This window comes from Phoxinus phoxinus, assembly GCF_949152265.1.
Source record: "Phoxinus phoxinus genome assembly, chromosome: 2".
NCBI classification, from domain to species: Eukaryota; Metazoa; Chordata; class Actinopteri; order Cypriniformes; family Leuciscidae; genus Phoxinus; species Phoxinus phoxinus.
The window spans coordinates 36,343,385-36,355,638 of NC_136877.1; the positions used below are offsets into that span (position 1 = coordinate 36,343,385).

The 12,254-nt window shown below is 36.0% G+C and overlaps 1 protein-coding gene across 5 annotated transcripts in view; it reads right to left on the reverse strand.

Annotated features, from left to right (window-relative positions):
• The window catches only part of tln2a (talin 2a), a 50,363-nt gene that overhangs the window by 30,842 nt on the left and 7,267 nt on the right, over positions 1-12,254 (reverse strand). For all 5 annotated transcript variants that reach the window (XM_079587428.1, XM_079587427.1, XM_079587429.1 and 2 more), the window contains 7 exons: positions 7,333-7,372; positions 4,108-4,276; positions 3,904-4,001; positions 2,696-2,825; positions 1,611-1,763; positions 678-820; positions 207-334 (listed from right to left, as the gene is read on the reverse strand). In XM_079587428.1, the coding sequence (XP_079443554.1) occupies positions 207-334; positions 678-820; positions 1,611-1,763; positions 2,696-2,825; positions 3,904-4,001; positions 4,108-4,243 (788 nt within the window). In that variant the 5' untranslated portion in view covers positions 4,244-4,276; positions 7,333-7,372. The remainder of the gene's footprint in view (positions 1-206; positions 335-677; positions 821-1,610; positions 1,764-2,695; positions 2,826-3,903; positions 4,002-4,107; positions 4,277-7,332; positions 7,373-12,254) is intronic.

Below are 12,254 nucleotides of genomic sequence, written 5' to 3' on the forward strand. Positions count from 1 at the left end.
AACACGATACACATAACATATTTGAATGCAACTAAGCACTTTTCATTCGAGTTGGTTAAGCTCATTACCTGAATGGACCATATGGTCATTACAATATCTAGATTTTAAATCACATAATTTCATGGCTTTTAATAATGCAGCACCCTTGATTATGAAGCAGAGGGCAGTAAACACTGTGTACTGAAAGTACTGGGACTTGGTCTTACTCCAGAAATCCAGACTTATGTTTATGTTCTATATGAGGCCCGAACTGGATCTGTGTTTGAATTCCACCAAATTCACCAGCCTTGTCAAATGACACGGGATGAGAACCATTCAGGATGTCGTCACGCGCCTGGGGAAACACATGCAGGATGACACATTTGTTATCAAAGCCTTTAGAAATCAAACATCAGAAATGCAACGAGTCCCTGACAGAAGGAGAACTTATAAAAAAAGGTAATAGGGACTCCACTACTTTAAAGATCGATACAATGTGTATAACAGAATGTAGTGCTGCACTCAGAGGCTTTTAGGGTCATATGTCGATAAGAGATTTACAGCATGTCAATCTATATACATTATATTGAACGGACAAGTAGAGAACAGTGGAATCAGATCATTTAGGTCAACATGAGGCTGTTGGATACCGATTACCTCATATCATTATAAAATGCAGTAAGAGAAACGTGTCTAACCTGTACATAGAGCAGATTGAGCTGCACAGGATCTCGCGAGTCCACGTTTTGATCGGAGTAGAAGAACTTTCGTCTCAACAGCAGCGTTTCACTTTCCTCGACTCCCTGTTCTCTAAACGTTCGCCCATGATCCAACCAATTCACTGTGAGAGAAACAGAAATAAACTATTTATATATTTTTTCATATAGCAAACTGTTTTTACAGAGTTATTCACAGAAGATACACTACAGTTCAAAGGTTTGGGGTCATACTCACCAAGGTTGCATTTTTTGGATCAGTAATATTGTGAGGTATTAAGTAACAATTTAAGATGACTTTTTTTATTTAATATATTTTAAAAGGTAATTTATTCCTGTGATGGCAAAGCTAGATTTTCAATTAACCATCACTCCAGTCTTTAGAGTCATGATCCTTCAGAAATCAATTCTAATATGCTGATTGGGTGCTCAAGAAACTGAAACTGTCTGATTTCTGATTATCAATGTGGAAAATAATTTCGCTGCTTAATATTTTTATGGAAACAATGATGATTTTTTTCAGGATTCTTTGATGAATAAAAAGCTTAAAAGAACATCATTTATTTGAAATAGAAATCTTTAGTAATATTATACATTTTGTAATATTATAAATGTTACAATATATTTACTGTCTCTTTTTTTTTTATATATATATATATATATATATATATATATATATATATATATATATATATATATATATATATATATACACACACACACTCACATACACAAAATAATAGAATAAGAGAATACTCAGACAATAAAAAGAATAAGAAAATATAATAAGAGACTAAAGGGAAGCAAAGATTAAGCCTGAAACAATTCTAAACCTAAACTTTATTGAGTTATTGTGGCCCATTTAGCAGTTCAGTATGTCTATCTGCATCTGGTGGGTGATGATGTGTTACCTACACTCATCATCTGTGTGCAGTTTAGCTTTGAGCTTCTCCATCTTCCTCTCCTCCCTCAGTAAAGTCCTGTCTTTCTTCAGTGTGCCCGTCCCTTCATCTTTCTTCTCCTCTACCAACTCCTGGATGAGAGAGTACTCTTCATAGTTTGTGATTCCTGGAAGGAGAAATGAGACAGTTATAGACTTGTTATGGCCTGTGTTGTGTGTGTGTGTGTGTGTGTGTGTGTGTGTGTGTATAACAGCAGAAGTATACATAGACAAATTACTGATTTGTTTTACTGAAGTTTGGGATGGTATACATTTTTAGTGTTTGTGAAGGAAGTCTCTTATGCTCACCAAGGCAGCATTTATTTGACCAGTAATACAGTAAAAACTGTAGTATTGTGAAATAATATTACTATTTAAAATAACTTTTCCCTCTGAGAATATTTTAAAATGTAATTTATTCCTGTGATGACAAAGCTGAATTTTCAGCATCATTACTCGAGTCTTCAGTGTAGCATGATCCTTCAGAAATCATTCAAATATGCTGATTTGCTACTCAAGCAACATTTATGATTATCAATGTTGAGAACAGTTCTTTATTATTTTTGTGGAAACATAATTTTTTTTAAAATTTGTGTGGAGAAACATTTTTTTTTTTACATTTTTTAAAATGTTATTTCAAATAGAAATCTTTAGTAACATTACAAATGTAATCACTCTCACTTTTGAAAAAAAGAAGAAAAAAAGTATAAATTTTTTCTCAAATCACATTTTTTTTTTTACACTAATGTATAAAGTATTTGTCTTAAAAGCTATGGCAGATCATGCATTAATATGTATATATTTGGTCAGTCCAATTGAGTTGAATCTGTGTGCAAATCACTGTTTAAACACAGGTTGCCTTGAACTTTAAATAAAAACTAAACCAGTACCAACACATCTTTTTTTAATCATTTACTACCAAGTTAACCCCCCCTTCCCCTTCAGTCGTATCTTGTCACCTACGGAACCACACGTTCCCTCTCAAAATAACCCATATAAGAGAATAACTGTATATGAGACAGTTATATCAGATAGTAACCTGTATACGAGCATCACTGACCTATTCTACTGCAGATGGTGACAAGCAGCTCTCCCACAGTTTTGGAATCATCCACCATAATGGTCTTCACAGCGCCATCCAGCATTTTTATCTTCTGAGGTCTCTGTTTTTTCTTATACTCCAGTATGTCCTAAGAGGCAGAGAGAGAGAAACTAGATTTCCCGAGCTCAGTAAACAAATAGTTTTAAAGTTTAAGGAAAGATGTTTTGATTCTGAACGAAATTCTGCATCAGAGTCGTTTTGCTGTTTGCATGTAATTCACCACACGTCTTGTTTTCAGCCAGCAGCACACAATAATCAAATTTGTGCAGCCTAAAGGCAAAACATTACTATAAATGGTTAAATATAAGCAAGGAAGACAATAAAAACGAGTAAGCAAAATAGATGTAAGAAAAAAGGACAGTGACAATTCAGTATGTTAATATTATGATGACATCACTGATGCTGGTTACATTTTTAATGATGAGATTATCAACAAAACAAAGTTCTGTATCCGAAGCAGTTCGTGTTGAATTATTCGCAGAATTGCAAAAAGAACAAACTCTAACCAGAATGTTTGCTGAATATAAATTAGGTGCTGCCTTGCAAACACTGTAATCAATGTGAATGCGTTTGTGAGAGAAACAAGAGGAAAAGGAAAAATTAAAAAGTGTTCTTTGTGCAAAATACAACAAATTAAACAAGCAAGACGTGGCTGTGAGAGCTGAACATCTGTGTGAGTGCATGTATGAGGGAGAAGAAGAGGTCTTTTGATGTCAACTTCTGACAAAAGATGAAACACTACTGATGAAATCTTCATTTAACACTTCTCAATTTACACCGCACACACATTTTTATTTCTTCCTGGGGGAACAAGCTTTCAGTTTCGTCTTTCTATGCAACACTTCTTCACACAATCACAGAGACTTACGCGCGTAAACAAATACAAACAGAAACCACATGCTGCAGTGACCGATGTCCTTAAATCACAACACTAGCTTGTTTTAGTAAGTGTAGACACTAAGGGGAGCCTTTCCTCTCTCACACATACAGAGACTATAAAAATAACTAAGAGCAGAGTTAAGACCTCTTCTCATCTTTCAACACACACGCACTCAAAATGTGTTTTGCGAAGACACAAAAACAAGACAAGAGTCCAAAGACATGTCACAGAACATTTGACAACAGCTTGTTAAATAGAGAGAGTGACAGAAGATCAAAGGACTCACCCCATTTCTCAGCATGTAATAATCCAGCGTCCGGCCCCCTTCCAGCCAGATGCCTTTCCTGGGGTCTTCATCTGACAGAAACAGCCCATATTCTGAAGCTGAGGAACAACAGGCACTGTATTAGAGCTTGCACTTGAAAAAATATATACAACATTAGCAACTAGAAAATTTTATTATACAAGGAACAAAGAAAGTATGTCCCACCCTGTCCTGTTTGGGCTTCCTGAACCCTCTCTCGGATGACCCGGCATGCATCATACACTGCCGTTGATGGCTCAAACTGCATCGTCTTTACCACATTACACTGTCTCACACAGATCTTCAAAGACAGCGCCACCATCCTGCCAGCTCAAGTATTACAAAGACTCTGCACCTGTGGAGAGATGGAAGGAGATGAGAGGGATGGAGAACAGAAGAGAGAACGTGTGCATTTGAATGATGCTGATTTTAGGACTTTCATCAACATTCAGATTCTCAAAAAAGATGTAAATGCTAATATTGTCAAACATGTTCATTGTTGATTAATGCTAATTCATTTATTTGACCCACAGATTGTACTGGTTGTCAGCAAAGTGTTCCCTCACTAAATACAAAAATATAAATAAATATAGACCAACATTCAAAAGTTTGGAGTCGGTACTTGGTGAGAAAAAGAAGAAGAAGTTATATTACGAAATATTATTACAATTTAAAATAACCGTTTTCTGTTTTAATATGTTTTAAAATGTCATTTATTCCTGTGATGGTGATTATATGCTGATTTGGAGCACTAGAAACATGCATTACATATTTCTCATAACATTTTTTGTGGAAACTGTGGAATAGAAAGTTCAAAAGAAAAGCATTTTTTTGAAATAGAAATTATTTGTAACTATGTAAAAGTCTCTTTTTTATGTAGAGAGCAAAACCACTGTCCATCTCCATCTGTAATATTATTTCACCCCCAATACAAATGCTCACATTAATCATTAAAGCAGGATGAACATTATAACCAATTACATGCTTACACTTTTTAATAGTTTTGGCCCTCTAATACACATAGAATCTGTAAAATGAACTAATTTTTCTGTTTGACATTGTGTGTAGTGTTATTAGAAAGGTATCTGGATTCTGTCCATCCTCTCTCCCTCTCTCACACACACACTTTACGGTTAGCACCCGAACTCCCAGCTGTCTTTACGCTTTCAGCACTATCCAAACTGCACATTAATGAAACCCTGTCTAGTTTAAACACGCACACAAAGAAAAAAAAGACGACAACATAATACTAGACAGAGGATAGTGTTTCACTTTGAAGGTTCAAATCACTTTGACTAGAGCATAAAAAGAATAAATAACCGTTCATTCCCTTCAAAATTAGCATTAAATCAACATCCAATACAGAAGCAGACCTATTATCTTAAAGTCAGAGTATCTCTCAGCATTTAGCTAACCTTTAGTCTGTATGTGTCTGGGGATGGAGGATGCCCTTGTGCACAGTTGGCACACTGAACACTGGCATGGGTTTGGCAGCGATCTGACCTAGTATGTCAGGGACAAGCTGTAGAGCTCCAAGCCATTTTAGACAGACATATATAGATCAGGAAATGCATTGTTGGAAACTCAATATACGCAGAGTTGAATCAGACATTGTGTCATGACTATTAAGTATAAAACAACTTGCTTCATTTTGAGACAGACATCACTAAAAGTATTGAGCCACGAGTCAAATGTTGATTCAGTAACTGCTCTGAGTGATTCAGTTAGTTCATTCAGTGAACGATTCATCAGACTGATTCAACATGTAAACTACTGTTTGTGAATATTTTAGAAGCATTCATTAAAACATCATGTTCACAAGAGTCACTTGCTCAATCCAGACTGCAGACTCACATTCAAAATTCAGGTAAAATATGATTTTTTGAATTATTTTTAGAAATTATACTTGAAAATGATTTTTTTTCAGTGGTCTGTCTGACAACTTCTTCCTCAATCCATGCCATGAGTTTGGGGCGGGACTATCTGCATGATCAAAACATGGAAAATTGAAGGAGATGGGGTGGCGTAGTAGTCTTTTGAAAAACTGTTTGGGGATCAAATTACTTTTTGCAATTCCATCTGGTGTTGTTAGTGGTGCAGAAATGAGCACTTTTCCTTTAAATAGATCACCTCAATTCAGTAGAACACCAAACCCCTGTACAGAAAACCAGCCCATGTTGTGAACGGCACAAAATTCCTGTCTGATCACGCGTAACTTCTCATTTGCATATGCGCAGCACAGTCTGCATTCAATGTTTGCAAGCATATAGATCCACAAGCACTGACTAGACCAGCCCACCGGTGGCTCTAGAAAGCCCGAGACATCATAACACTCCAGAGAATGCTCTTCCATTTTTAGACATTTAACAGGATCACATGCTACATTCAGGTTAGCACTAGCAGACTGACTGAAGTCTGATTACTCACTCAAGTTCTTACAGTAATGAAACACACACATGCAGCCATTCAATTAACACAACCTTTTATTTCCACTGCCTCATATCAGCAAGACTCGGCAGCTATATTCTCCCATAGAGTCATACACTCATACACACAGTTCTAGACGTGACTCATGTCTGTCACCAGTGGTACTATAGTAACTGTGGGCTTCTGAAATATGATTACGGTGCTAAATTCCACCCTCCACAAAGTTAGTGTTAACTCCTCAAATAGTGTTTAAATGTGCATAAAACTCTGATTACTTTTGAGAGATTTCAATTAACTTAAACCTATAAAAAAGAAATTACAAATCATCGCACTAGTACCTTTGCACAACAGTGTTCGTTTAGTATTATTTGTATAGTAGTACAGTATTTATTAATATTTTTTAATGAGCTTCTTTATATTTTCAGTTCACGGTTTAATTGTTGTTTAAGTTTGACATTTTTCTATACATTTCTATTTAGCTTTATTTTTTATTTTAGTTTGACTAATTTTAGTAACTTATTTTTAATTTTCTAGTTACTAGTAGTAATTAAGTTTACATTTTTAATGTAATATTTATTCATTTATTATATTTTTAATATAAATTCATTTTCTCACCACCAAATGTTTTGGCCAATCAAACTTACAAACTATATTAAATTATAATTCTTACTTCAGTTTGAAAAGAAAGTTGAGTCAGTGTTTCACCCAATGTATTGATTGGTTTTAGTTTAAATGTGAATAACTATTAGTGGGTAATGCAGATTTTGATAATGCTAATGCTTAATGATATCCAATAAAAATAAATAAATAAATATTTTTGGTTTGGTGTAGATGAAGAGGTACCTGAGCCCTACTAATGGGACTGTTTGGTGTACATAAAACAAAAAAGGCTGGGAAAGACTTTTCTACAGCAATGAAAGACAATTAAAAGCAGCACAACCGGGGAAAAAAATATTTTGAAAGTTACAGAGAGATTGGTCTTACCGTAAATTTGAGGCGTATGCAACTCTAAAGCACTGCAGATCTATGGGAGACAGTAAAAAAGAAATACTGATGGTCAGTCAAGCAATTAGAGGGCATAAAACTTTAAAAATGCTAATCAAAAAGACATTTCAAATGAAACCACAGTAATGAATATTGAATTGGACCTAAGAAGGTTTATCCACAAGATAGCTTTAAAGTTCTTATTCCATCCACCAAGTTAATCAGTTTATCAATGACAGATTATTCAGTCCAAATCTTATTCCCATTAGCCATGTTAGGTGGAAGATATAACAGATGGGCAAGTTCGGAAGGAAAAAAGCAGCTAATTTAAGATGGAAATCCTACCAGTGATGTTGTGTGTGTGTTATAGCCTCATGAGGGATGAGTTAAAGCCGCAGTAATTAACCCAGGTCTATCTACTAATGATCTCATGATTGCAGAGCTGACTCAAGGCCAGAAGCCTCTAAACACACTTAAAAAGACAAGAGCTCATACTAAACTCCTAAATTACCAAATGAGCTTATTAACTAAAAGGTGAAATTAAAGGTGTAAGTAAATCAAGTTAGAGCATATAACAGCATTTTAACGCATATATCGACTATAACATCTAACATTAGCAAAAATAACATTAACAGCTTCAGGGAATCAGTCAATAAGTAGGCCTACTTCTAAATCTGAAGATAATAGCATATGAAATTACTGTATGACGTTGTCTGTAAGTCATCAACTATACACACTTCACCACTGGTGTGACTAGCCCAGATAGCAGACGAGGGTCAATAGAGCTGCTGCTGTATTGAGTTGCATTGTGTGTGTGGTAAGTGACCTCAGTGAGTGGTAGGAACATCTGCGCAGCAGCTGTTGCCATTCAACCACTACAGAGGTCAACAAGAGTCCAGTACAGATCATTAAATACACTGATTAATCATGGTAAACTCACAAATATAGACAAACCCAACCGTTCGATCAAATTTTTTAATTCAATTTTAAACCCAACAGTTGGGTTTTCCATATTTGACCCAAACATAGGTTGAAGCAACACAGCATTTTTTAGAGAGTACATTCTCCTCACGTCCAAATATGCATATTTCCCTAATATATAGTATGTGAAAAACAGAATGCTAAGGGTGTAGTATGTCAGAATACACATTATTTGAAAAACAATAGGCAAAAAGTGACAACCTGTCACTCAAATGAGATCACAGTAATAGCGAAGCACAACAATCCAACTATCCAATCAATTCTGGAACCCGGATGTACAAAATCAAGGCCTGCCCTAATTTTGTTTAGTTTGAGAATTTGTTTCACTCGGATATGCGTCACAATAGGTAAGAAACGACTATCGCAACATTTACTTGATAGGAAAATGGAACAGGAGAATTTTATAGAACATTGCCAGAACATACCTTTGTGTTTGATGGAAGAAACTCATATAGGTTAGAAACAACAAGGGTGAGTGACACAATTTCATTCTTTCGATTAAACTATTCCTTTAAAAATCTATACAGACTAATGAGCTCTTTATCATTCACGCCAAGCTGGAAATCTAATAACTTAAATTAAATTTTGAATCACAAAAAGTAGATCATAACCATCATAGCACCCTAATAAATACTGAAAAAGTACGATAGCCATTTTAATTAAATCACAATTACAAATATTCAGATTTTCCTTTTGCTGCCAAGAGCACTACGGAAAATAAGGGACAGGTTGGAGAGATGGATAGAGAGAAAAAACGAGTGACTGGTAAAGCATGATGATCGAGAAGGCCCGTTTGATGAACAGCAGACATGGCCATCACTGGCATGACTTGCAAGTGTAGGCGGTGAAGTTCACATGACCATGATGGCAACAGTGTGTCAGACAGCTTCCCAATGACTCATTCACTGAAAGACAGAATGAACAACCCCATGTACATGCAGCATGTGCAAACAAGACTATTGATTCAAAGTCAAATTCAGTCCATTTTTGCCTACATCAAAGCAGAGACTATTTACAGTATATAATCTAGATTGAATAATACAGAAATTGGTCATTAAAGAATCATGAGGAATCAAATTGTCTCTGATCTTTTGAGATAAGAGTTCAATGTACTCTGAAAACATACTGTACATTTCAGAAATGAAAACTTATAAGCATGGTTGAACTTCTGTTCACCTTTTTTGATGTACTCCATGTATGTGTGCTGAACAATGTTGTGAATAAAACCCTAAATTAAATCTGTGCATAAAGTGTGTCTCTTCAGAAGACTTGGATCAAACAGATTGAGTCATATGGATTGCGTTTAGAATTTATAAACTCTTTGAAAGTCCATTACACTAAAAATGTTACGCTTCAATGGAGGGAGAGATATCTCTCAGATTTCCAAACTGGGGTACGTGAGGTGACGGAGGGGGTATGTGAACAAAATGCTGAGTTTTGCCTTTCATTTAATTCCACCCCACTATAAAATATCACTCAAACCGAGCATGTATTTCTAACAGACACAAGGCCCCAGTGTAAAAACAGGAAAAGTGGGGTTTTAGCACTTACTAGCATGAAAAACAAATATAGACACACGGTGCATAGAAATCCATTAAGACTCAAACTCGCTTTGATACTATAAAACACAGTGCAAGTTTGTTTTTAAAGTTGATCATATATTATACGAGTGTAATGTAATGTGTCCCCGAATATCTATTAAGTGGGGTTAAGACACCTGTTATGTGTTAAGGTTGATTTATACTTCTGAGTCGGACTAACGCCGTAGTCTCTATGCTGTCGGCATTCTTAATTTAAAACTGTCTCATAACATTATTTATGCCATTGTAATTGCATTCATGCTACATCTGAGCAAGATTAAACAGTGTCTAAATACATCTATATGCAGCTTGTACCACTGCAGTGCAAAGATGGCTTTTGATGATAATTTTTAATTTGATTGAAATAATTGATTTTGTTTAATTTATTGCTTTATTTAATATATTAATAGTTGGAATTGGAATTGTGGAATTGTAAGAATTTGACACACAGGTACATTGAATACAGTTAGAAAAACTTTGCCTTTAATAAAAGTAAAAAAGAATACACCTGAAAATCTATTTAAGGTGGGCAAAAATTGTCCATTAATAGAAAAGGTGTGACTCCAGGCTAAGTGGAAGAGTGGAAAAGGAAGAGGACATAGAAGGATGTTAAATGCCACTCTAAAAAGTTGGGGAACCACTGCATTAACAGTATCTTCATTTGTAAAAGATAAACAAAAGTCTTATGGGTGACATGAATTTTCCTTTTTGAGGACAACTATGTTCAAAACAACATTCAAGGAATCTGAGCTACAAAATCAGCTAATTCTGAAATTCTTGGGTTTCTGGCCAAATGTAAAGTCTGTCTTGTCACAGACCGGTAAGCTGTTAGCAGGCCTGGCCCTTGAAAGACAAGCAACATTCCTGCTGGATCAGCAAAACTCAATATGCTTCCAGACTAGATTAACTCACAGCAGGAATATAGAGTCTAGCCTGGGCACAGGGGTGTATGAATGATTTTAAATGTAGGAGGGCACATTAAACCATCATTCTAAAATAATTACCCCTTCAAAAAGGGGTCAGACAAATGTAGAAATTTCTATTGCACTGGCAGCCAGCTCATGTTGTGGATCATGGGATTGACATGGCTTTACACAGCTGGAACAGCTACATGGTGTGACATGTTTAACAAAAAAAAACCTCCGCAGACATACACTGATTTTATTTCCTGAAAACTCCGCCTGTCTTCCATCAGTAAGCCAAGATGGGATCCTTAAACAAACTGTTTTGATGGACCTACAGAATCAAAGTTTACACTTTAAGGAAATGAACCTAACAATTGTGTACTTATAGTTTCCTGCACACTGAGATGGGACACACTTCTATAGATACATGCATATAATAAACAAAGTGACACACACACACACACACACGGATTATTTCCATTCAACGGTTTCAAAGAAAGTCTGATCATTCCAGAAATGGAGCAAAAATAATGCCTCCAGCATATTTTGCAAACAGTAATAGCTAAACAGTTTGCAAATGGAAATAGACTTCAGTCAACCCCAATAACATCTGCAAAAGCATCTCCTGCTGCAGCCGAACAGCCAATCAGCAGCCTCCTGCTAGTCATTAGCTGGTTTAATGACTGTATTTTCACTGACAATCAAGCTTGTTTAACACGACTGGGGTAACATTTTACATGCTGCACACTTTCATAAAGCAGCTAGCTATTCCGGTGAAAAATGAGCAGCGCTAGATAGCTTAATCTGAACCGTCACTGAGATTGTGGGGATTAGCAACTAAAACCACTGCCAGTGCCAGCTAATGAGGCTATTACTCATAATGTATGTACCAAAAAAAAAAAAAAGTAGAAGTCTGTTCTCGAATAGAGTATAAGTACAGCCACTAGAGTATCATCTGCAAACTTTAACAAATGACTTATACACTGCCAGGAAGAACCACACTTGGAATTCCGCCCACATGTAAGGTACGGATCATATGATTTTCTGAGCCACAACTATGACCTCAGAGCAAACAGCTGTAACAGATCTGGTTATGGACATTATGTCCTGTGCTACGAGATGCACCTCAGAGGATTACACCATGTAGCCTTCCAGTAAACATGCCAGTCAGGAGCCTAAATAGTCTGTCCTAGTCTGTTGCATCCATTTATTTCAGCATTAGGGAACTCTGATGGCATACCACACAAATAAAAGGCTATTTTCAAGCATTTGATTAACGCAGAGCTCTCCGCATGTAATCGAATCCAGCTGGAGTTCTCATGACACCCTTTCCAAAAAGTGATCCACATTGAAAGGGGGATAAAGTATAGGGGGGAAGTAACAGTCATGGAGCATGACACCCAGGTTTGACTTTTCCTTTCTGTGTGGCTATACAACACTAGACATTGTCTGGAAT